Source organism: Hylobates moloch, unplaced genomic scaffold, assembly GCF_009828535.3.
Source record: "Hylobates moloch isolate HMO894 unplaced genomic scaffold, HMol_V3 SCAFFOLD_1, whole genome shotgun sequence".
Lineage (NCBI taxonomy): Eukaryota > Metazoa > Chordata > Mammalia > Primates > Hylobatidae > Hylobates > Hylobates moloch.
This window is the reverse complement of record NW_026652276.1, coordinates 2,722,502-2,748,746: the sequence shown is the minus strand read 5'-3', so window position 1 is coordinate 2,748,746 and position 26,245 is coordinate 2,722,502. Positions and strand designations below refer to the sequence as shown.

At 52.9% G+C, this 26,245-nt stretch overlaps 1 protein-coding gene across 7 annotated transcripts in view; it reads right to left on the bottom strand.

Moving 5' to 3' along the window:
• The window catches only part of HDAC4 (histone deacetylase 4), a 354,088-nt gene that overhangs the window by 75,842 nt on the left and 252,001 nt on the right, over nucleotides 1-26,245 (bottom strand). For 5 of the 7 annotated variants that reach the window (XM_032762194.2, XM_032762216.2, XM_032762240.2 and 2 more), the window contains 5 exons: nucleotides 19,558-19,689; nucleotides 14,963-15,075; nucleotides 9,625-9,741; nucleotides 9,343-9,541; nucleotides 1,454-1,692 (listed from right to left, as the gene is read on the bottom strand). In XM_032762194.2, the coding sequence (XP_032618085.1) occupies nucleotides 1,454-1,692; nucleotides 9,343-9,541; nucleotides 9,625-9,741; nucleotides 14,963-15,075; nucleotides 19,558-19,689 (800 nt within the window). The remainder of the gene's footprint in view (nucleotides 1-1,453; nucleotides 1,693-9,342; nucleotides 9,542-9,624; nucleotides 9,742-14,962; nucleotides 15,076-19,557; nucleotides 19,690-26,245) is intronic. The other 2 variants (XM_032762230.2, XM_058436785.1) reach the window with 1 other exon arrangement.

Here is a 26,245-nt window from a genome sequence, read left to right as displayed (position 1 = left end):
GGCGTGTGGCCGTGCATCATTCCACGTTATATGACATGCCGGTGTGCTGGTGTGTGGCCACGCATCATTCTGCTTTGTGGCTGACATTCCGGTGTGCTGGCGTGTGGCCGCACATCACAGGATGGACACCTGGGCTGTTCCCATGTAATGTGGCTATCACGACTGGTACGGTTACTATGGCTGATATGGTTTGGATCTGTGTCCCCGCCCACACCTCCTGCTCAAGCGTAGCCCCCCGTACTGGAGGTGGGACCTGGCAGGAGGTGGCGGGATCATGTGGGTGGATTTAGCACGAATGGTTGAACACCGTCCGTTGGTGCTGTCCCCACTGTAGTGAGTGGGTTCTGGCGGGGTCTGGTTGGTTAGAAGGGGGGCCCCTCTCCCCACCCCTTGCTCCTGCTCTAGCGAAGTGATGTGCTGCTCCCCCTTCGCCTACCACAATTGAACGCTTCCTCGAGGACTCCCCAGAAGCAGACACCGGCACCATGCTTCCTCTACAGCCTGCAGAGCCAGGAGCCAATCAGACCTCTGTACTTACGAATCACGCAGTCTGAGCTATGTTCTACAGCAGTGCGGGAACGGCCTGACACAGGGACTCAGGTTGCTGTGAATGCCTGAGTGAGTTTACGTGTGCTTTCATCTCTGGCAGCAGAGCTGTGGGGCCACGTGGTGGCTGTGTCCAACTTTTTGAGGAACTGCTGGACTATGTCCGCAGCCGCTCATCTCATCTCTTACCTTAAAGATGCTCTATGTCAAATGCCAGCATTTGATCAACACGTATTCAGCATGTTAGTTTTCCTCTTCACCAGCATCACAGTGCTGGCCTTGCCTACCACCTCCTCCTGAAAATGGACTTATCTGAGTGACTTTCCAGATGTCTCTAGGTTATGCAGACCTCTGTGGGCTGGCCGGGGCCCAGAACCAGATCTGACAGTGTCCCTTCAACTTCCTGCTGGAGTTCTGCACCTGTACAACTGCACCCAGGCCCCCCTTGCCCTGTACACTGCTTATGCACTCAGGCAGGCTGCAAGTGCCGGATGGCCTGGAAGATGGGCACTGTGGGTTGCTGGTTTGTTTAAAGATATGTTTACTAAATGGCCTTAGGAAACCCAAGAAAAAAGTGTTGCCCAAGTAGACTATTCCATTCGCTGGCACTGATGCGCCACAGGCAGGACGTGGTCCAACAGAACTCAGCGGGCTGGTGGGAGAGGGCACTGGCCCTGCGCTCACCCTGCAGGTGAGCTGTTCCTGAGCCCAAGCTCCCAGCAACATCCCTTCTGCCCCTACCCGTGCCCAGCTCTGTGCCGTGGGCCAGAGCGTGTGCCTCTTCGGTTCCCTTTTTCTACCTCCTGGCCTCCCTCAAGGTCAGAAAGGGGCCGGTCCTGCAGACCGAGGCTGAAGCGCACAGCACACAGCCACCCCGGGGCCCGGAGTGCGGAGCCGGCAAACCCACCTTGTTCATGTGCAGTTGCTGCTGCTGGAACTGCTGCTTGTGTTTCTCCAGAAACTGCTGATGCTGCTGCTGGATGACCAGGTGCTGCAGAGCCTGGGCGTTCTGGGGCAGCGGGGCTGACTGGGTGCGCCCCAGCGGGCGGTGCTGCCGCAGCTTGTGGATGGAGGGGGACACCCGGTCTGCACCAACCAAGGACTGTGCGTGGAGGGGCAGTGCTCCCAGGCCTGAAAGATACCAGTCTGAAGATAATTGGAGGAAGAAACAGCAGAGGGGAAGAGGAAGAAGAGAGGAGGGAGAGAGGGCTATTGAGTAAGTGATGGAGACAACTGCGCCCTGTGCCCGCCAGCCCAGGCGCTCTGCCCTGGTGCCCCAGAGCTGGCTCGCTAACTCGGCCCCTTCCAGGTGAGGCTGAGGGCCGTGAGCTGATGCTTTGGGACTACAGGAACCATAATTTGGAGGCAATTTTCTGTGAAAATCAGGTCGACACAGGAAACGTCAGGAGTCCTGTGTGGCAGGTTTCAAAGAGGAAGCCCTTCCCTAGTGGCTACCACACAATTGTTCCTGGGGACCACAGGCCCTAGAAAAGTGGGTTTTGATCTGAACAGCACAGTGGGAGGGAAGAGAGGGCCACCAGTGTGCTGAGGAAGGCCGCCACGGTTCTGGGAACCTCCACATATTTCCGAAGACAGCCTGAGTTGTGAGAAAAACAATTGTCCTTAGGGTTGACATCGTTTTAAGGTCTCTTCGAGCACTGATTTTATGCACAAAGATGGCGTAAACACTTTAAAAAGTCCTTATGCAGATTGTCAAAACCCCTTTCTGAAAAGATCTGGCTAATCCCTGCCAGCGGAGTGGAGGATGCCCACTTCACCACACCGTCACCAACCCTGTATGTTTTGATTAAAAGAATCTATTTTGATAGATGATCTTGCTTTAATTGGCATCTGTATCTTGATTTAAAATGCGACCTAGTCAAGTACATTTTTTCCTTCTGCATGCTTTTCATCGATATATATAAACTGTTGGTTTAGGTAGTTTAACATTTTTCCATGGTTTTGTGGGCAAAAGGATCTAACGAACCCTGTGTCCTGCTCCGTGAATATCTGTTCCCCTGGTAACCTGAGGGGGGTAAATACTAAACTAAACAATGCTGCTCAGGGTAAAAAGGACCCTGACCCGGTCAAGGGCATCTGACCAGGTGAAATGACTAAGGAAGTGACCATACCAGCCCTTGGAGGCCCTGGTGGGGGACTCTTTGGAACTCGGCATCCGCCTGAGGCAGCCTGCTGTTCCTGCTCCCAGGCGGGGCTACATGCCTGCTGCAAGGGCTACGGGACCTCCAGGGATACCAAGGTGGCCCTGCCGGCAAGTGGCAGCTCCTGTCCTGTCCCTCCCCCAGGACACCGATGCCGGGGCTTGCAGGGCAGCTGGGTGTGTCATCAGGTTTAGTGGAGTCCAAGCCTCCCAGTGAGAGCCATGCTGCTTAGTGCTTCTCAAGTCCCTTCGCAGGGGCTATTTCTACATTTAAGAAATACTATGTGATATGCAAACACAAAGGACACATCCAGACAGACGAAACCCAGCAAGACTCCCAGCAAGGCTGCTCTTCACCACCTTTTCAAAAGTTATTCACTAGTGTTCTCTAAACCACCATCCCTTTTCACCCGACCCCACAACTTTCCGGAAAGATACGTTATCTTAAATTTTATTATCAATGCTTGGCTATTAAAGTGAATAACTAAAAATCCATTCAGAATCATTCCCTGAAAACGTTAAAAAAAGAAAAAGGTAAACCATCCTAAAGAAGGCATTTCAGGCTGGGCGCGGTGGCTGTAATCCTAGACACTTCGGGAGGCCGAGGTGGGTGGATCACCTGAGGTCAGACTGGCCAACATGGCAAAACCCTGTCTCTACTAAAAATACAAAAATTAGCTGTGTATGGTGGCACACTCCTGTAATCCCAGCTACTCAGCAGGCTGAGGCAGAAGAATCGCCTGAACCTGGGAGGCAAGGTTGCAGTGAGCCCAGATCATGCCACTGCACTCCAGCCTGGGTGACAGAACAAGACTCTGTCTCAAAAAAAAATAAAAAAAAGAAGGCATTTCAGAATTTATCAATTGTTGATGTGCGTATTACGTGGGATTGAACTATTTCATGGAGGAAATAAGGAAGTCAGTCACACAAAGCTGCCTTTAGGGGACACAAAGGCTACGTAGTTGCTGGAAAGGTCTCTTCTCAGAAAGCAATGGGAAGCTGAAATACATTTTCCGTAGTGTTGTTTTCCTCCAAAGCCTCAGTGTGCACGCCGTTCGGGTGGAGGCGGTGACCAGCTGCACAGTCCCCTGCCCAGGCCTGACCCTCTGCAGAGGAGGAGAAGGACACGCCAACTTCATAGGATTCAGCTTCCTGGTGTGACACACAGTAAGGAAGAAGCGACTCGAGCCAGCGGTGTGAGTGGGGACTGCACAGCACTCCCCAGCTCCTTCCCGTCCAGGGCTCTGCCTCCCGCCACCCTCTGCATGGGCCCAGGGATGTCCCAGGCCACCAGCTTCACACGGGGACACAAGCCTACGCCCCATGGGAACAGGGCTTCATTTTCAGAACTGGCATGAGCAGAGACCTCTGTGCAGACCGGCCCTGTTCCTTTTCCAGTTGCACTCCCCAGGGGCCAGCCCCTCACTCTCTCTCAGCCTATCTCGCCCACTCAGAATTTCACTCCGCTGCCTCCAGGGTGCAAAACCCAGGGCCGCCATACACGGGGACACCCTACCCCTGGGTATCCTTGAAAAGCAGCGCCCTGACCTCTGCGTAGCAATACTATTTGCTGGCTGTGTGGTTTCCAATTTGGATCCCTGAGATCATTAACAAGAGCTTCTGAGGACAGACCATGATATGGTCTTCAGGATATACTGTCAGGGACTTTCGAGCATAAAATCCTAGTCCATCAGGATACAATTCTGTGGTCAGTGACCCAACTGCGGGGGCTGGCTGTGTGGTGCTGGGCAGGGTGTGGGGCAGAGCCTAGCTCTTGTGGTCCCCCAGTGGCCCCCTGCTCTGGGCTCCTCCCCTGGGCATCTTAGCCAGGGTTTTCCCAGCTTCTGCTCCTTCTGCCCTGAGTACTGGCAGAAGCCCCTCCCTGTGCCCAGTGCAAGGGCAACAGCTAACCCTGGCTCCTGAGCTGACCCTGGCTCCTGGGCTGACCCTGGCTCCTGGTGCTGACCCTGGCTCCTGAGCTGACCCTGGCTCCTGAGCTGACCCTGGGCTGACCCTGGCTCCTGAGCTGACCCTGGCTCCTGAGCTGACCCTGGCTCCTGGGCTGACCCTGGCTCCTGAGCTGACCCTGGCTCCTGGGCTGACCTTGGCTCCTGGTGCTGGGTGGCTGTGTCACTATGGCTGCTGGCTCCTGCTCCTCCTGGAGGCACCTGGGGCTGGGCCTAAACTGTGCTCAGTGGCCAGCTCCCCTGGAAGTCCACACTCTCACACACAATAATTGCAATGACAGTTCCCGAGTGAGCACCCTGGAATGCACCCAGCCATCCAGGGTCTAAGTTTTAGCACACGCTGCTCAGCAATACCCAAACTAATTAGTGAGTTTGCAAACACATCACTTAGACACACCCCACCAGGTATGGGGATTTAAGAAAAATGGTGGTGAAAGACTGGGTTGCTCTCAAGTTCCGGACCCAGTTTTGAAGAGTTGGTCTTCACACACTGGGATTCTGTTTAAGTGATGAATTCACATGAGATGAATAATTCAGGGTGCCCGAGTCCTTAAAAGTCCATCTGGTGTATTCCATTGCTTTTTCTGCGAAATTCTTTAAAATCCTTCCATTGAGAAGCAAACCAGGCAAGAGTTAGATCCAACTCACGGTTTGCAATCCTGGCTGCCCAAGGGAGCAATCTGCGTGCTCTGGACTCGCTTGGACCAATCAGCATCTGTCTGAGCTTCTGGGGATGGAGCTGAGGCCAGGCCAGGGCTGAGGACCACAGCCTCGCATGCTAATTATAGGACATGAACCATGGCCAGCTGTGCTCAAGCCCTTCCTGGGACTCGCTGTTTTGGGGGGAAATCAGGCCTAAACAGTAGCATGCAATCGCTAACACAGAAGCCAGGGGCCCCCTCCACTCAGCGTGTGACAGCGAGGCAGTGGATCTCCACTGCCAGCTCAGGAAGGCAGTAGCCTTTAGACGCTGGTGGCATGCTCTGAGTGTGTGGCCAGGACGCTAGAAAGATCTGTGACAAGGCCACCTCCAGCAGGCACACACATCTCCCTCTACCTGGGCCCTTCCCTCTCCGCCTGCAGGCTCCTACTGAGATCTCAGCTCCGACACGACTTCTCTGGAAAGCCTTCCCTAGGCCTATCTGCAGCACAGCCCTGGTCTCCAGTCTTCTCCTCCACATGCCCGCACTACCAAGCTCCTTCTGGGTCTTGGGGGGCCCTGTCTCTCGGGTCCCGACAGCAGGTTACATGGTTCTCAAAGTCCTGCTTCTCAGCCACACGAGCACCATAGAGGACTTAGCTGGGCTGTCCAGGCAATGATCACGCCCACAGTTTTGCATCCAACTAAAGCAGCAGCACAGGGCTCTGCACAGACCCTTTCTTTCTCACCCAGGAATTGGCTCCTGAGCTCCACTCCCCGCCTCAGCTAGTTATGCGGAGACTAATCTCCGAGAATGTACCAGCCACTCTGCAAAGATCTGGGTCCACAGTGACCATGTGCAGAGTGCCGCACTGGAGCAGCACATAAACAGGGACATAGAAGGGGCACGCCAAACCTGTGACTGGCGAGGAGCCGCCCGGAACGGTGCGGAAAGAGGCTGACTGGAGGTATGTGGCGTGTAGGAGGCAGCTCTGGGAGACCCTGGACCATGGCTCACCCCTCTGGTCTCTGACAGTGACCTCACCCACAGAGGCCTCTGTTTCAACGCATTTGTGACTCGAGGGCTGTTCTAGCTTTGATATCCTATACGCCTATGCACCACGATTACCAGCGAGAAGGTGGGTCTGTCTGTGGGCCAGGAAAACACAGGCACTGCTGTCCAGGAGACCAGCTCAAGCAGGAGTTTGTCAAAAACTGTGGGAAAGGGCAGAACATGGAAATGAAGATGCAGCGTGATCCAGGGAAGGTGCAACAAGGCAGGGCTGGGGCAGGGATGGAGGCCTGGGACGAGGGGGCAGACGAACCACACCTGATGGGGAAAAGGGCCCTGGGAAAGAGCCCTGGCTCTGGGGGCCGGCTGTGGCCTGGTCCAGCATTGAGCCGGCTGGCCTGGCTGCTGTGCCGGACTAGGGAAGGGAAATGAGGCTCGTAGAGCAAGGCTGGAGTTCCCGCTCACAAGCTGGGATTTTACTCCAGGCCAGTGCTACCCCACCAGGACCTTCTGTGACAATGAGAACATTCAGGGGACAGCTGTGGGCCATGCACTGGATGTGGTGCACATGTGACTGAGAAACTGAATTCTAATTCTGACTTATCTGTTTAACAGCTCCCCGTGGCTGGTGGCTCCTGACCTGGCCAGTACTGCTCTAGACAGCGTGGGGGCCTCCAGGTCTTCAAGGAGAGTCCGGTGGCTACAGGAGGACAGAGCGGAGGGGCAGGAACCTGCGCAGGAGGCTTCTTCCCACAAGAAGATGGGGCAATCCCAGCGGGTTCCAAATGAGGGCCCTACTCATGGCGGGGCTGGGGGAGGGCCCCTAAGACACTGAGGACAGACAGGGGCTGGCTGGGGGAGTGAGAGAGCATGGAAAGTGGCAGGTTAAGAACAAGGCAACGACTGCAACAACGACGCCAACACCTGCAGGGGCACGAGTGCACAGCCCACTTAACCCTCATCAGGCTCACGGGGCGGATCGCTTAGTATCCCCACTTCCTAGATGGGAAAACAAGGGACACAGAGCATGAGCGACTTCCCAGGGTCATGGAGCAGGAGAAAGCTGGGGCAGAGGCGGCTGTGTGGCTGCACTACGCTGCACACGTGACACTGGATCAGAGGCTCCCAGCCAGGGGCTCTGCAGGATGAGCCGCTGGCAACCTGGGGAGGCTGTGCAGGACATGAGGGGCTTGCAGAGGTTTGGAGGTGGCGGCACAAGACTGGAGGGGCTTGCTTGGCACAGGTGTAAAGCAAGGCCAGAGCAAACTGGGCAGCCATGCATGGGCCCCCTGGCGACGCAGAGCCTGGGGAGGGCACTGTGGGCAGGTCCCCATGCTGACGAGCAAGCTGCACCTGGGAGGAAAAGAGGGATGACCATACACAGGGAAGAAGCAATGCCAAGTTCAGCATGTTTCTCAGAGAGGTGAGATCCACGCAAACTTGATATTCAGGTTCTATCAAAAAGGCTGTTTTCCAAAAACCTGATACACAAGATTACGCATGTTACTTAATCGTGCAGAATAAACTAATTTAGAGAAGGAAAGAAGATGAGTGACAAACAGAAACATCTCTGATGAAGTAAATCCCAGGAATCCTGAAGATCGGGCACATTTTACGTTTTTAAAGATACGCGAGAAACTCAGGTGTCCTTCACTACCCACACTCGTGCTGGCTGGTCTACAGCATCTAAGAGACTCAGACGCAATCTCAGATACATTCCTCCAGAGAGATCCACGTGCCTGCCACTGTGGCCGGAGCTCAGAGGGGCACTGTGAGGGTTGCCCCCTCCCTCGTTACACCACGGGCTCCTCTGCTCTAGACAGGCAGGGACATGAATTCAAGCTTCTGGAGAAACAAACGGAAAGGGGCTCAGGCACAAAACAAAGATTGCCCCATTTGGCTTCTGGGCAAAGAAGGACTAAGAAGGAATCCTCTCTGTCTAAACAGAGACACATGGGCAGCACAAAACAAGAAAACACCAAAATCCACCAGACTAGTCAAGCCAGAGGCCCAAGCCCACCCAAGCCAGCCCCCAGCCCCACGCATCCTGCAGCACAGCCTCCTACAACACGCCAAGCCCCTAAGTTTTCAGCAAGTTCACTGCCAGAGTTTCACAGGTGCAGCTCTGAGGGTATTTCAGCTTTTCATTGGCAACAACAGGTTTCCAGGAAGCCAAACACAAAGCTATGAAGATGTACAACGATGACCCACATGGCAAGGGGGTAGGTAGCTGCTCCCTCATTTATTTATTTTTGAGACGGAGTCTCGCTCTGTTGCCCAGGCCAGAGTGCAGTGGCACCATCTCGGGTCACTATAACCTCTGCCTTCCAGTTTCAAGCGATTCTCCTGCCTCAGCCTCCTGAGTAGCTGGGATTACAGGTGCGCACCACCACGCCCAGCTAATTTTTGTATCTTCAGTAGAGACGGGGTTTCACCATGTTAGTCAGGCTGGTCTTGAACTCCTGGTCTCAGTTGATCCACCTGCCTCGGCCTCCCAAACTGCTGGGATTACAGGTGTGAGCCACCGTGTCTGGCCAGTGTTCCCTCATTTCTGAAGTGACACTTTCACATTGCTGTTGCTATATAATTTCATAAGGACGTTCCCATTTTTCTCTAGATAGTATTTTTCTAAATGTAACCACTCCCCCAGACAGTGCACATTTGTAAGCGTCCGCTAACACAAACTGACCACGAGAGTCGGTTCTGGGCTTCCAGCACTGGCTCAGCTTGGTCCAGACCGAAACCCAAATCGCAAGAGCCAGTGGCCTCTCCCAGAAGGTGAGAAAGGGAAGTGACTTCTGTTTCCACTCCATCTACCTGACTCTGGGAGTGAGGCGTGGATTTTCACTGCAGTCACGGTGGCTACACCACATGACGGGGATGTGTGTTTGGGAACTGTGGGGGTGGGGCAGGCATGCCTTCCTGTCTCCTCCAAAGGCAGGCGAGGAGGGCCAGGCACCATCCAGAGCGTGGGTAGCCTCAGAGCCTGGCTCCACCCAGGCCCATCTGTGCTCACCTGTGACGAGGGGCGCTTGTGCCGGTGGCTGCTCCAGTAAGACCATGTGCTGCAGAAGAGGGCTGTGCGCTGCCCCTCCGTCCCGCTCCAAGGGCGAGGTGCTCAGGTAGGGAGTGAGGTGGGTGCCGGGGAAAAGGGAGAGCCTCTGCTGGAGGGCGGGAAGGGCGAGTCTCTCGGCGTCCTGCTGGCCCGCCGTGCCCTGGAAAGCACAGCCGGGATGCTCGGGTGGAAGGACCCATCACCGCCACCCCACGCCACACGGCCCCACGGGGGCTGACTTACAGCGGAAGGGCCGGTGGCAGGCAGGCCCAGCGTGATGTTGGGCAGGGATGGTGACGTGTAGAGGGGAAGTGGAGCGGCCGAGCCTTCTCGCGCCACAAGTCTGTGCGCCAAACTCGTCTGGGGACAGAACACACGATGACCATCACAGTCTGTCACGGCCAAACATCAGCAATATACACCAAGAAAAACAACGATGAAAACACCCGTGGCAGCCTGCACTGAATTCCGATATATGAGCGCAAACATACAAGTAACAAATGAGACAGCAATGAGAGCATGAGACTTCAACACGCGCCACAACATGAAAGCACAATTCACAGCTCGTTTCCTCCTCCCGATACGAGTTCTTCCGTCACCCTGTCCAGCATCATCTCGGTGATTTCTATTCAGTTTGATTATTTACCACAGAGAACAGTCAGAAGGAAATCTAGGCTAATATAGTTTACAATGCCGTCTTGCAGTTTCTAGGCTAATATAGTTTACAATGCCGTCTTGCAGTTTCTAGGCTAATATAGTTTACAATGCCTTTTTGTAGTTGGCAAAGTCTTTCCAGACATAACATCAAAGGCAGACACCAAAAAGGAAACAAAATTTAATTGTACATTTAAAAATAACTACAAGGATATGATCGGATTGTTTGGTACACAAAGGATAAACGCTGGAGAGGATGGACACCCCACACTTCACATGATGTGATTATTACGCATTGCATACCTGTATCAAAACATCTCATGTACCCCATAAATATATACATTATGTACCCTCAAAAATTAAAAATAAAGAGAAAATCATAAAACAACTGCTTCTATGAAAGGCGGGCAATGATGACAATACTGGCCACGTATGAGGCAGATGAGGGTCAGCACAGAGCTTGCAAATCAAACAACTAACAGTGGGAAAAGCTCGCGGGGAAGACCAGTGACGGCAGAGCTCAGGAAGGGGAAGGCGCTCAGGAAAAGACACCATGGTCATCTAAAAACGTATTTTGAAACCCAACAAATTGGCAAACACTTTTGAAAAATGATAATACCATCTCGGCCTAGAGGAACCACAAACACTGTTAGGTGGATTACAAATCTGTCAGTGGCATCCTTTCTAAAGGACAATTTGGCAATCTATGTCAAAGGCCTTCCAGATCTGTCTAACCTTTGATGCTGGAGCTCCACTCGTGGGATGTAACGTTAAGAAATAAGGAGATGGACTGATGCCCATGAAGCCTCGGCTGCACGGCTGAGCACCCAGCAGGCACGGCAGAGCTATGCGGCTTCCCCGACACCTTGGTGTTAACAGAACGGAGGGGCATTGCACACCAGGATGCCCTGGGGGTTGGGAACAATCTAGCTGATTACTTGGACACTTGTTTATGATACATTAAGTTAGAAAAACAGGTTATAGATCATGTACCTTTTAAAGAATGGGCTTGGATAAAGCAAACACAAGCCAGGAGTAAAGATTAGAAGGCCACACAGGAAGAGTCAGCAGCAACAGTCTCCAAGGACTTGAACTACTGTGATATTTAATACCTTTTTGCTTGTAGAATGAACGTGTTTTGCTAAAAAGGACAATAGTTTATCACCACTATATCCCCTACACAGTAGCTACTCAAGGAATGTCTGCTGAATGAATGGGCAAACAAAGAGAAGGAATAAATGTTGTAATCATGCTAGTTAGTGGGGTTTGGCAGGTAGAAATCCCCTTGCCAGAAACTAACATTAATGATGAATAGATAACAGATTCCATTACACTCTCTACCTCCATGACAGCAACGTTTTTAGCTCCCCCAGATGAATGAGAAAATGCAATGTTTGTCTTTCTGTGCCTGGCTTAGTTCACTTAACGTGAGGGCCTCTAGTTCCATCTATGTTGCTGCAAATGTCAGGATTCCATCCTTTTTGATGGCTGCATAGTACTCCACTGCGTACAGCACCACATTTTCTCGGTCTATCCATCCGCTGAAGGACACTGAGGTTGATTCTACCTCTTGGCTATTGTGAAAGATCTATGGCTAAGACCTCAAAAGCACAGGCAACAAAAATGAAAACAGGCAACTGGGACTCTGCTCAACTAAAAAGCTTCTGCACAGCAAAGGAAGAAAATCACCAGAGTGAAGAGACGACCTGCGGAAAGGGGAAACACGTGCAAGCTATTCATCTGACAAGGGAGCAGTATCCAGAACATGCGGGAACTCCGGCAACTCACCAGCAAAACCCGAAGCACCGTATAAAAGTGGGCAAAGGATCTGAAGAGACATTTCCCCAAAGACATACGACTGGCCCGTGGGGATAGGAAGAAATGTGTCTCCTGACACACACTTACACTCAGGCTGTTCCTACAGAACAGAAAGCCCGGCCTTCTCACTCAGGAGCAAACCCACGGCACACCTCGCCCCAGAGGAAACCCGACGACTCCCTTTAGATGTGCTCACATATTACATTGTGTAAGGAATGATTAAAGGGCTGCTGAGAAAAACATTTTTCCTAGACAATTTTTTTTTCTCAAAAGTTAAAGAACTATCAGTAAGTTATGCTGTAGAGAAAATGCTTGTGATTTCCAGGAAAGCACAACTGTGCTTGTGTTATTATCATTTGAGAACAAAATAAGGAGATGTTCTAATGTCTGCAAAGTTTTCATTTCCTTTGTAAGCAAGGTTTTTTTTTAAGCCCATTTCTGGAACTAAAGGAGGCTTCTGAGAATTTGTTCCTTGGAGATGCTGACTGGTCCACCTGAGAAATCGCAGGGCATTCTGGCATCTGCTGTCTCAGGGCTGAGCCCTGCGGGAGGCATTCTGAGGCTGGAGCCCCCCGGACCGCACCTTAGGATGTGCTCAGAGGCAAAGTCCGTGGGCCTGAAGTCAGAGCATCCAGGCACGCATGTAAATAACAGCAGCAGCGGCCACAGAGGAGCTGTCCCCTTACGCACCTGGACGGCTTCCTGTAACTCTCTGAGCCCTGCCTCCTCCCTGTAAAGGAGGTGCCCGGCACACTGAGCCTCCTTGGCCTGTAGAGGAGGTGGTGCCCGGCACACTGGGCCTCCTTGGCCTATAGAGGAGGAGGTGTCGGGCACACTGAGCTTCCCTGGCTCTGGAAAGGAGGAGGTGCCCGGCACACTGGGCTTCCCTGGCCTGTAGAGGAGGAGGTGCCCGGCACACTGGGCTTCCCTGGCTCTGGAAAGGAGGAGGTGCCCGGCACACTGGGCTTTCCTGGGTCCGGGGGGCCTTCAAGGTACAGTAGTGTTTCTAGGGGCCCCACGGTGAACAGAAAAGGCAGTGCTGAGAGCCAGGCTGGGAGGCCCCTGCTCCCTCGACGCCCCCATCCACTCGAGACACCCCCTCTGATGGGCAAGCTCACTAGCCTCTGCACCACGTGAGAACGGAGAGCCAGTCCCTGGCCGTGAAGCACAGGCGTTCTCAGAGATCTGTCCAACTCTAGAGATACTCAAACCCAGAAAGGGCACCTGGGTGTGATCCAACATGCAAAGGCTGCCCGTGCCCACTCTAATGAACATCTGATGTGGAACATGAACAATGGCACCTCTTGGTATTTCCTGTAACTCCTTCTACATGTTCTATTAATTTCCAGTAGCTTCATTTATGTATCACGATTTGTAAAAATTAACACAGAACTGGAATGATGCAGACCCACCCAAACAAGGCACTGTTCCAATATTAACTACCATGTACATAAGTGCCCCATTTTAAATAAAAACGTGTATCTAGGACCACAATCAACAAGATGCAACCAGTGTTAACCTCAGGGCAGGAAGTAATTTCTAGGTTGCATTATAAGGCTTATTACTGGTAGACCTCAGCTATGACCACAGCCATACAGAGGACCGTTAAAACTTCTAATCATCTAAGTAAGTACTGAAGTTGGCAGGCTGAAGACAGGTAATAAAAGAAATCGATGTATGAATTAAAAAGAATAAGAGAAAATGGGGATAAAACAGCCTGGAGACAAACTGCAAAATTCGTTCCTAGCAGTAATTCTAGTCTCTAAAAATGTTTATACATAAACGGTCTTGAAATTTCAAATGAAAATGCTAAACACTCATGCCTCTGTATCCCAGCTAAGATTTGCCAATCCTTTGGAAGGGCAGGATTCATTTCTAAATATTTAAGAAGGAAAGTCAATAACTATATTTAATAAATTATAGCCTTCTGTAAGTTGGAGAGAATTCAGAAAGAACCTCCCACTCAGTAGAACTCTGCCCCATGAAGCAGACACAGCATTTCCAGCTCAACTCATCAGAAAACTCACTGCTAAAGCGTATCCGTCCCACCCCTGCCCCACGGTCAGGCCCACCCAGGCCCAGGGCACCACTCAGCCCGTGGGACTGCCTCTCTCTTCTTCCCCGTGCTCTGGGGGTGGCCTCTCCTCCTCAGTGGGGCATTGTGTGGAGTGTGGGGCAGGTCCTTGCTGCCTGCCTGGTTCTGTCCCTGGGCCTGGCACAAGGCTCTCGAGACACATGTGGGATAAAAGCTGGGGGCACAAAGGAGCTCAAGGAACACGGAGCGAGGTCCTGGGACCTGCTGCCCTGGAAAGCCTCCGCGTATGGTCAGGGTGCGACTCTGCCAGCCTGAGCGCCACTCCTCCCCGCCCTGCCACTCGGCTCCTGCGTCTCTGACATCTTTCCCGCCCAGGGACTCCAAGCGTCCCCTGACTCCTCTCTAGCTTGCCAATGTCCCTCCCAGACTGTGGCACCACTTAGGGTCTGATGAAGGCAGGGTACCAGGGGTGCTGAGCTCTGCGGTCTGAGATGCCTGGTTCCCATGATGCCTGGAAAAGCTCCCCGCTCTGTGGCTTTGGCCGGCCCTGCCATGCTGACCACGGGTGACGCTCCAGTCAGCCCTGACACATGGTTTGTTGGCTGACATCGTGTTGTGTATTTCTCAATACAAAATAAAAAACGTTAAGTCTCATTTAGCAACTATACCCATGTGCCCATGGCCTCTCAGCCACCCTCAGAGCACTGGCGACCACAGCGAGCCGGGCAGCAGGGTCCTGTCCACCCAGAGCACTTGCCATGTGTGGGCTTGTGCTGGGACACCATCTAGTGACATCTGCTCTGGAAGAGGTCAGGAGAAGGGACCAGGCTCAGGGCTGTCCCCGATGTGCCTGGAACTAGCGTGTTCATAATGAAAGGAGATGTCTGCGATGAGAGGAAGGCAGGAGGGTAACCTCCAACTGCGTCCTTTTCAGGATGGCTCACAGGCCACTTTCCCTCACCCCAAATTGGAAGGTGAAGAGTGAAGGGCAAGTGCAAAGTGGTGTCATTTCAGGCCCATCCATCCCGAGTCCAACTCTAGCTGTGGGACACAGGACAAATGCTTCACACTGACCTCCGCCGGGATGCTGGGGACGGTGGGCGCGATACCGTTCTCCGCGCTGACGCTCCCGGAGCTGTTGTTGGGTGAGCTGGGTCCAGAGCCTGGGGCGCTGCTGCACGCGGAGTCTGCGGAGGCAGAAATACCCTAGTGAGTGTTACTTCATGCAGAGGGAGGGCCGTGCTGACCTGTGGCCCGAATGCCCGGTGCCTTCCACGGACCTGCTCGTTAGCTGGCGACAGGCAGAAGTCCCAACAAAAAGAACATGGCCATGGTTTCGAAAAAGAAAGTCTGATGCTGATTTCTGATTTTCCAGTTTTGCCACTGACTTCCTTTTTCTAGGACATGTACGTTACCAATTTTAAACCTCGTTTGATTTTCAAGACAATTTTAAACACCAAAAAGATAAATCCTTAAACACTTATTAGTAACCTAACAACAGAAGACCAGGAAATGCAGAAGCTACGTGACCTTGAAAAGCGAAAGGTCAGCTTTCCTGTGCTCACTATAAAAAGCTTAGTTCAAAATAAAGCAACCTACTATTAGTGTTCACTCTGAGCTGAATCCTCTCATTTTCCCTACAGAGCAGCAAGCATCCAGGGGAAAATATAGCCAGTGTCTCCTGAGATCTATCCGTGCTACTGGAAAACACACGCTTGGACAGTCTTAGAGGATCTTTAACCATCTGCGTGGCTTGACCCTGGTTAATGAGACCAGGTTCCGCTCTGACTGAATGTGACTTCCAAAAGGGGCCACGTCCAATCCAAAGATCCCTTCACCTCCGAAGGGGCCTGCTGCTATTTTGGGCACACACATCCACCGTGGGATGCTTGTCATATGTTTAGTTTAATGGCATTTTAACAATGGAATCATGTGGTTAAAGCTTTCCAAAGAAAATACAACGTGACCTATTTGCCTCGAGAACTCTAGGCGTCTGCTGTTCGGCAATAACTCTGGGTGCTCAGAACCTCACCCCAACCCATATGCGCAGTGCATACAGGTCAGAAGGAAGGGGCACTGTGGGGGCCCTGGAGGGGAGGTTAAGGGATGTTTTCCCCAAGCAGCCCCTCAACGGAGCCGTCCCCAGCAAAGCCTCCTCCACGGTCTGCTTGCTGCCCGGGTCCTCCTGGAGCCCACGAAGATGCAGGTGCCCACTCATGCTGACTCACATGGTATCCACGCCTGCTGGAGGTGGTGACTCTGCAAATATAGCCCCGAGCCACAGTGAGGAGGATGAGGAGGGTGGGGGAACAGGAAAAGCCACCCACAGCTCCCCCAACCTGGTAGACCTGATTCAAAACTTTGCCTTTATTAGCTCATCCATCTCTCAGTCACTGTTTGAGGAAGGTGCCATTATGACACCTTCCTCAAAGAAGAGGAGATCGAGGCACAGAGCAGCAACATCACTCGTCCCAGGCCACGGGGCTTGAGGGAACTGTCAGGGCCGTCTGCATACCAGAGTTAACCCGGCTGGGTGGTGAAGGCGCGCCTCCTCTGTTGACCACGCTGCCCACCCAGGAACACCCTGGGTACATCTTGCCCTCGATGGCAGGGCAGTCTAAACTTCCCAAGGGCAAACCACTGTGTCCACCCAGAAGCCCTACACCAGCCGCTCCCCATGGCTCTTGGAGCTCAAAAGAGTGTGGGGTCGGCTCACTGTCCCGGGCATTGAGCATGAATACAGGACGGGGTCCCGACCCTACCCCATCCTCTTTCTTTCCCTGGCCTTCTCACCCTCTCACTTCCACCAGATACTAACTCCAGAGTAGGCTTCTCTGGTTGCCGAGGTCAGTTATTTGCACTGTGAGTGGGCATTCTGAGAATGCCACTCGGGCTGAGCCAGTGTTCGCATTTCACTCAAGAAAGCAGGACCCGCCTTCTCCAGACCCCTCCAACTCTCCCATCTCTGCCCCACCTGCAGCCCACCGTGACCCGCCCTAGACCCCTGCTCTCTGATGTCAAGCTGTCTCCAGCTACACACCAAGATCCAGCAGATCTTCCTGTAATGGGTGCCTCCCAGCTGTGTCGTCAGATAGATGCCCTCATGCATGTGCCTGGGCAGTCCGGACAACTTTTTGGGGTGGTAAAAATTATATGTGCAACTTTCCACCCACTTTTAACTCAATGAGGTTAATTTTATTTTTTTGCATTCTACTCCCAGGAATAGGTGTAAGAAAATTCATACAAATGCATAATCTTCATAGTATTACTTAGATCAGCAAAACGGGAACACCACTGGAGGTGCACAAAATGCGTGTGGCTGAAATTGAGTGGAGAAGGATGCAGGATGGCGCAGGAAGATGGTGAGAACTCAGCTGTGAGGAAGGCGCAGAACACGGGCTGCGGGGAAGGCGTGCAGAGTGAGAGAATTCAGCTGTGAGGAAGGTGCAGAACACAGGCTGCGGGAAAGTGAAGAGTGAGCAGGATTCACTCTGGACAGAGTGCGTATGGGAATGCATTTTCTTCTTTGTGCTCTACAGTAGACACCCAATTAATTAGTGACTAAGAAAAAGCAGAGTATCCGCCTGGCTCTCTACCAAGAACCATGACTGCCTCCACCGCTCCATATGGGACCACCCTGCCTAATACCTGTCTTCTGGAAATCGGCTCCACTGCTCCGTGTAGGACCACCCCGCCTACAACCCCTAATACCTGTCTTCTGAAAATCAGCTCCACTCAGAGCAGCCTCCCCATCGTGGCAGCTCCCTGGTACCAGTGCTGGCCAGGAAATGCACAACCCTCTGCCTCTCTGCCCCAGTCCCACTCACCCGCCAAGTCCCAGTGCAAACGCCACCTTCTGCAGAGCTCTGCTGGCTTAGAGTGACTTATGCTATCTCCCAGCTCCTAAGTCCCTCGGCACGGGCTCTCTTTATGCCACAGCTCAGCACTAATCATGTCCTGCTACGCGTGGCTCCTGGGTGAGCTCAGCACTGATCACGCCCTGTCACACATGGCTCCTGGGTGAGCTCAGCACTGATCACGCCCTGCCACGCATGGCTCCTGGGTGAGCTCAGCACTGATCACGCCCTGTCACGCATGACTCCTGGGTGAGCAGAGCAATGATCAGGCACTGTCACACATGGCTCCTGGATGGTCTCACGTGTGATGTGCTGCTTGCTGAAATTACATCACAAGCTCCTTCCAGGCAAGGACTCTGTCTCACTATTTTTGCGCCCAGCCCAGTGCTGACTCAAAAACAGCACTCGGTAGTCACTGGGTGACAACAGGAACACCAGCTTTAACACTCAGAAGAAGCTTGCTGAAGACTCCGTCTCACCCACTGCACACTTAAAAAAAAAAAAAAAAAACGCAAAGGTTCATGTGTCCATTAGAGCTGGCCAAGCAAGGCACTGCTCATAGGAAAAAAGGCTGCATTGGAGTTTGAAAGCTTTTAACTCACATGATTCCTCATTTCAACGGAATCTTCCCCAGTCAGTTAGACTTAGTGAAATTTTACATTATAACATTTCTTGATTGCTGTAGAAAAGGTCTGTGTGTACTACATGGCCAGAGGAAAGAAACCTACATCAGAAATGACACATATGGAGTTCCCCCTGGGCATGAAGATGTCAGATACTTTGAATAGAAATCCACAAATATTCAGACCCAGACCCTTACACCGGGGTTAAGAACTCCTAAAGTAGAGAGGGGACAGGGCACGAGAAGCAGGCAGGACCCTGTATTTAGCGGGGAGGTCTGGCTCTCACCTCACTGCTGAAGCAGAGTCCCTGTGTGACGCCAATGCTTGCACACACGGGGCATGGCACCAGGAGCCCCTCCCAACCTTCCCTAGGTCAACAGCCTGCTCAGTGGAACTGTGCCTTTCACAGACCAGCTACCATGAGCCTTGGCCTTCAAATCGAACACTTTCTGTTGTGCAAACATGTCCACTGCCTCCCCTCTATCCAGGCCATCCTCAAGCAGCTCCTTTATCCTGGTGCTGTGATTTCAGGAGCAGTGGGGTGAGGGGGTGTACCCTGGTGGTGGTTGGGAATGGGTGGTCCTCTGGATGGGGATATGCCCTCAAGAGGGGCGGGTGAGCCTTCAGGATGGGGCTCTGCCCAGTCTTGTCCTTCTGCGTGTCCACCACTAGATGGGGCCAACCGTGACACGTCACTAGGGCCAAGCTGAAGCGACTTCACTCCTTGCTTCCCCTCCCTGCTCAGTTGATGGGTGCTCTGGCGTGGCAAGACATTCAAATGCCCCGGTGGTTCAGACACTGCTCAGGGGCAGCGGAACAGGGCAGGGCACGCGATTCACCACTACTAGGGTGGGATTGGTTAAGACCCACCTTCAGAGAAGCCTCAACTCAAGCTCCTGAATGCGTCTCCCGCAGTGCCAAGCTGGGGCACCCTCGTGCACCTGAGCCCAACTAGAACCAGCTCTGAGTCACTAATGCCAGGAGCAGGGCCCGGCTTAGACGTGCCGGAGTCATCAAACCTGGTCTCCTGGGCCTGGCACTTCCAGCGCCATGGGAACAGGACCACACTGGGGGTTGACAGTGTCGGGCAGACATGTGGGTTTTCAGAAGCTCCTGAGAGAAACTGCCTATGGCAAGAAGGCCTGGCAGAGAGGGCAGCGGGGCGGGTGTACCTGCTCAGCCGACATACCTGTGACATCCAACGGACGCTTTTTTAGAGCAGTGACCACTGGCCCGTCTTTCCTGCGTAACAGGGGGCTGCTCCGTCTTTCGGCCACTTTCTGCTTTAGCCTGGACCGTAATTTCAGATTCGGTTCAGAAGCTGCACAAAAAGGAGATGTCATTACAGCCAGGCAGACACCACTGGCTCAAGGTTATCCTGTTGGTGGTTTTTTTAAAAATATGCACTCACTCAACACCGCTGTGTTGCTGCAGGGGAGAGCGCAGGGAACTCACGCAGCAGGGGATTCTAACTCCCATTCATCAGTCCCAAATAACGAATAAAACGTATCCGGTGCTTTGGATAAATTTCTGTGGCCACAGCATTATGCAAGCGCTGGCACTGTCTTCACAGAATCAGGCCACCACTGTGTTTACCAGGAGATGGAAACAGGACTGACAAGCTGATTTACTGGGCGTGGCAGGAGGCTGCCGAAGTATGAAGTCACTTAATGGCGATGTCTTATAACCATGCTCTTCTAGATAATACACCCCTATCTTTATAGCTGTGTTGCTCGAAAATCAGAGAAAGACTGGCAGGGATGTGAGGCTGGGCCCAGGGATGTGAGGGTGGTATCCACGTTGCACACTTCTTGCTCGCCTACGCATCGCCCCAGCTGTGTCAGTCAGTGAGGCCTCCAGAGCATGAGGCTGTTGTCCCCACCCTGACCCGGTAAGTTTCGGCAGAGCCCATCCCAACACCTGCGCCAGCTTCACCTTTCATCTGACCACAGGGCGAAGGTACTGGGTGTGGGTCGGTTTCTGTGAACAGCTCTGCCTGTATGGACAGAGCCATTCGTGAATCTGCACCTTTCAGCCCACCATGGTCCCCAACTCATCTGCATCTGGAACCCAAACCTCTGGGGCGAGGCCCGCCTTGGGAAGCACCAGGGATCTAAAGGCAGCAACTGGAGTCAAAGAAATCCCCAAACCCACCCGGGAGAGGTTATCGGCTTTCAGAGTCCAGAACGGCGCCAAGAATACCGCCACGGAGACGTGTGCCACACGGGCCTTTGAGTTCTGAGGTTTTACTTGGCTACTTTCAAGATTCTACCACTTGTAGATTTGCAAATTAGGGAGATTTTATCTCTTTTTAAAGAATCAGCACTCCTGCTGTTCTTAATCTTTCTGGAACAGGCAGTGCACTGCTTCCAGAGCAACAAGGAATGAGATGGAGTTTCTCCTGGAAGCAGGACTGATGTGGCTGGGTGATGGGGACCAACATGACTTCACTCTTTGGGACGTGCAGACAGCCCAGGACCTTCTCCACTTTGGAAAAGGCTTCGAGTCAGGGACAGTTTTGCTGCAGGTCTTGGAAGGATGTGGGAGAAGCAAGCTCCCTAAAGCAGCCTTCCCAGAGAAACCAAAGAGGCGCTGTGAGAAGGTACCAGACTCTAAGCCTCTGCAGGGAGCGAGGCCTCTGTGCTGTGGCATGGGGGACCTGGATGACGACAGATGACGGATTCAGCCACAAGCCGGCCTCTCCATGGGCTACTGACCAGGGCACACTTCTGTGCCTAACACAACCGACCGAGGCATGCGGAGATTCACATGCTCCACTTCTATTTCCACACTGGGTTTCTTGCCATTATTCAAAAAACAAAACCAAACCAAAAAAGCCAAGCCAAAAAACCCAGCTGATGACTAGGCAAGAAAACAGTTCCTCTTCTCCCACCAGCAGATCTCCACTGAAACCCACATGGGCCCTGCAGGGATTCCCCGGGCCTGGGGCAGGAGCCACTTCTGACTCCTGAGAGGCAGGGGCTGTGTGCGCCCACAGAGGAGCACAGGGTCCCTGGCCCTGTGTGAAAGCTCTTCCTCGGTGGCTGCCCTGCCACGTGGAGTGGGACACATGGCATCGGGAGGCGGGCATGACGTGGTCACTCCAGGCTACATGGACTGGCTGTGGTACTGCAGCCCAGTTCACGGCCTCCCCCAGGCCCTGTGGGGGTCATCACACTGCCACCAGGTCATCAGTCGGGCGGCAGATCCTCCGCAGCCCTGCCGGGGACTCCAGACTCCTTGTGCAGGAGACTCTCGAGGAGAGTCCCGTGGTGGCTGCCTCACCCCATCCTTTCCCTCCACTCTCCTCCCCTCCCCTCCACAGGCCTTTGCTCCACGCCCCTCCCAAGGCTGCCCCGACCCCCCACAGCCCCACTGCCCTGTCTTCCTCACAGCCCCACTGCCCTGTCTTCCTCACAGCAGGCTTCTCACCATCTGGAATTCTTCTGTCCCCTCACCTGTTTACCCTCTGCCTCCCAGCTTGCACACCTGCCTGGGCTCCCTGATTCTAGCCGACTGCACGTCCCTGGTTGCCTCTGCCTGCAGGGTGGCTGCAGCTGACCAGGAGGCTCCAGGACACCATGCCAGCACTGCCAAAGACAGCATGGCATGAGGCTGGGGCCCTCCACTCGTCCCTGCCCCGTGGGCTATTCAGCACTCTGACTTCCCCGCAGAACCTATCGGACAAGCAGGGCTTTGGATGCAGGGCTGGAGGAGGGGATTGAGCAGCAGCACATGGACTAGGAGAGAAGGGGGATGCTGGAGCCTGCCCAGGGCACATGAAGTGGCCTTCCTGGGGAGAACAGAGAAGCCCTAGGGGGCAGAAGGCAGCCGGGGGAGCTGCACACCATGAGGACCGGCTCATTGCCTGCTTTCAGGGTGGCCAGGCTTCCTGCTTCCTGCCCTCCCTCATTACTTCCAGGCCGGGCATCTCATAGATTGACTTAAGACATAGGGACCTACAATTTCGGCCCTTCAAATGCATGTGTCTTAAAGCTTGCACAATGCCTGTAAGTCCAATAATTCTGCCAAAGGCAGCCAAAGTGGAAGATGCGGGTAAGCCAGCACCCGGTGGCGGTGAGGGTGGAGGCTGCACGTGCACTGGCTCAGTGCAGCAGCCCCTTCACCACCCTCGCAGGCCTTCCACTCATTCCAGGCATGACGTGGCCAGGCAGAGGAACTGCAGAAACTGGATTCCACCCCTAAGAGGGCTGCAGGTACACTGACAGAACCAAAGCATCAGGCCAGAGGCCTCATGGAAGAGTTGCTCCCACCGAGTATGGGTGAGGGCAGGAAGGATGCCAACTGCACTTCCAAATGCAGCGTCTGCTCCTTAGGGAACAGGGAGCTCCTGAAGCCAAATCGAGTAAATGACTAATTAAGGCGATCCAACATTCCAATCACAACCTTAAAATTCAACACAGTGCCCAACGCCTAGCAGGTGCCTTCATCCTTCTGCCAGAAGCAATTCTGATGGAGACACAGGCTCGCTCCTCCCAACTTAAACATCCCGAGAGTCAGCTGCAGGTGAAGCGGCTCTCAGAGCCGGAATGCTTTAACTGTTTAGCAGCCGGGTTTACAGAGGGGACATGTGTGCACCTGGCACGAGTGTGGAGGGTGGTTTCTTTGTGGGCCTGATGCAATGTCCAGCAGCCAGCGAGGAAAGAACCCACTGATTTAGCAGCAGAGAATGCACAGAACATCACCGTGGGACAGGGCGTGCAGGCAGAACTGCAGAGAGAAGGAGGCACCTGCTTCCAGCTGCTCTGCCCTGAAATCCTAAAGTGACACCAAAGGAAATATTAAAGAGGATAAAGACAAGAGGACAAAAAGTAAAGTGCAGAAGGAAGGGGCTGGAGAAAAAGTTGAGAATTGTCAGAAGGGGGAATAAAAGGATAAAAAGATGAAAAATGGGAGTGCAAAGGTCCTACAACAAATTACTGGAAACGCCAGGAGAGGAGAGAATCAGCAGGGTGGAGAAAATCAAGAGCAGAAACTCCAGACTTACTTCTCCAGCTGAAGAGGAGCTGGACACGGAGGCCAAGAATCCCCCACCTGCGGGATCCCAAACTGCTTCAGAGCTCTGGGGACAAAGGCTCGGCCTTGAGAACAGTTTTGTACTTGGCAACAGCCACATCGAGGGCAAGAAGACAACCTGAAAACCCTGCAGGAAATCCGTCCCCAACTGATCAACCAAGAGTGCGACAGAATAAAGAGATTTACCAGCAAATGAAGACTTCAAAAACTCATGCTCCACGCACGACTTCTCCAAGAGCCACTGGAAGACGTGCATGACCAAGATGGCAAGGTCGCAGAAAGGAGGCCACGGAGCCCGGGAGAGGAGGCTGGGGCCAGGTCGGGAGAGCAGACCGTTCACACACACCGGGCAGTGGGGCCAGAAGCACCAGGCGGCCTGCTGTGCGGAGGAGGGTCTCCTAGGTCTGCTGAAATGTGGGCCTGAATTAATAGCAGGCAGGTGTGAAACTAAGCAAATGAAAAAAAATGATCAACTTCCGGAAAAATTTCTACGAGGTGAATGCAGTCCAGGTGGACTCTGGTTCTGCTGTGAACGTGACACACGTTGTAATAACGCAGGCGGGACAGGCAGTCAGGCACGGCCGTTCTCCTGTCATGAACATCGTGGGGGTCTATGTGAATGTACGTTTATTTACTTCGGTAAAAATAAAAAGATAATTCTGGCCGGGCGTGGTGGCTCATGCCTGTAATCCCAGCACTTTGGGAGGCTGAGGTGGGTGGATCACCTGAAGTCAGGAGTTCGAGACCAGCCTGTTCAACATGGTGAAACCCTGTCTCTACTGAAAATACAAAAATTAGCGGCCGGGCGCGGAAGCTCACGCTTGTAATCCCAGCACTTTGGGAGGCCGAGGCGGGTGGATCACAAGGTCAGGAGATCGAGACCACAGTGAATCCCCGTCTCTACTAAAAATACAAAAAATTAGCCGGGCGTGGTGGCTCACGCTTGTAATCCCAGCACTATGGGAGGCCGAGGCGGGTGGATCACGAGGTCAGGAGATCGAGACCACAGTGAAACCCCGTCTCTACTAAAAATACAAAAAATTAGCTGGGCGTGGTGGCTCACGCTTGTAATCCCAGCGCTTTGGGAGGCCGAGGCGGGCGGATCACGAGGTCAGGAGATCGAGACCACGGTGAAACCCCGTCTCTACTAAAAATACAAAAAATTAGCCGGGCGTGGTGGCGGGCGCCTGTAGTCCCAGCTACTCGGAGAGGCTGAGGCAGGAGAATGGCGTGAACCCGGGAGGCAGAGCTTGCAGTGAGCCGAGACTGTGCCACTGCACTCCAGCCTGGGCAACAGAGCGAGACTCCGTCTCAAAAAAAAAAAAAAAAAAAAAATTACCCAGGTGTGGTGGTGGCACCCATAGTCCCAGCTACTCGGGAGGCTGAAGCAGGAGAATCCCCTGAACCCAGGAGGCGGAGGTTGTCTCGCGTGGGCGACACAGCGACGTTCTGTTTCAAATAAATAAATAAATAAATAAAAAGATAATTCTAAGAAGATAAATGACAGACTGGAATTTAACTTCTGTAATACATGAAAACACAGGATTGCAAACACCACATAAACAGTACCTACAAAGGAACAAGAAAAGACGACGCCCGATAGAAGAACAAGTAAATGAATTGCCGCTAAACAACATCCACTCAGCATTGATGGAACCGCCTCACGTGCCCTGCGTGGCTCCAGATGCTGGGCACAGGGTGGCTCTGAAGACAGGGCCTGCTCAGGGCGGCCCCCGCTGCCCAGCTCCAGGGCACCAGCCACCCTCGACCTTGAAGCACGTTGCTCATGTGCTCCTGGGGAGGGGGAAGCACACAGGCACGCCCGCCCTTGAGTGACGGCGACGGCACTGCTCACTCAAGCACCAACAGGCTCGCCATCTTCATCACCCGCCAGATCGCCTGGAATGAGCTGCAACCCCATCCCGTCCTGCTCGTGGAGGGGGTAGGGACAATGGACTCTCAGGCTGCTGGGGAGGGGTATCATTTGCTCGATGTTTTGGAATATACACACTCTCTGAACCAGCAGCTCCATTTTCAGAAACGTTCCCTACAGAAATACTAGCACAGTGAGGAAAGCTGCTCAAAGTTGCTAGCAAAATGGTAACTAGAAAACAGTCCAACTTACACCCATGTCTTAGACTACTTGAGAGAAAGGCGTTGAGCTTCATACGTAGAAATGGAATAATGGCCACAATATAATATTAATGAAAAATAAAGGTAGAGGAGAAAATGCAAAATGGGTATTTTTGTTAACCAGACAACTCAGATACACACTGAAACACAGATACACACACAGACACACAGATACACAGACATACAGGTACACACAAGGAAATACAGATACACACACAGAAACACAGATACACAGACATACAGATACACACACAGAAACACAGATACACACACAGGTACGTACACAACACAGAAACACAGACACACAGATACACACACAGAAACACAGATACATACCCCACACACAAACACAGACACACACACACAGAAACACAGATACACATACACAGAAACACAGATACACATACACAGAAACACAAATACACACACTGAAACACAGATACACAAACAGATACACACCCTATACATGGGCAGAGAAAGATATCTGGACAGATACATACCACACCAATAACAGCAGCTATCTCTGGGCGGTGAGATTCAGGGTGTGTGGACTGTGTTTTACTTTGTTATACAAGCATGCATTACTTCTGCGGTTCTTTTAAAGAAGGTGCCGCGTGTGATGCGTGCAGGTGGCGTGCTTTCCCCCACACTCTTTCCCCCACTGCTCAGACACAGACACAGATACACACAGAAACAGATACACAGAA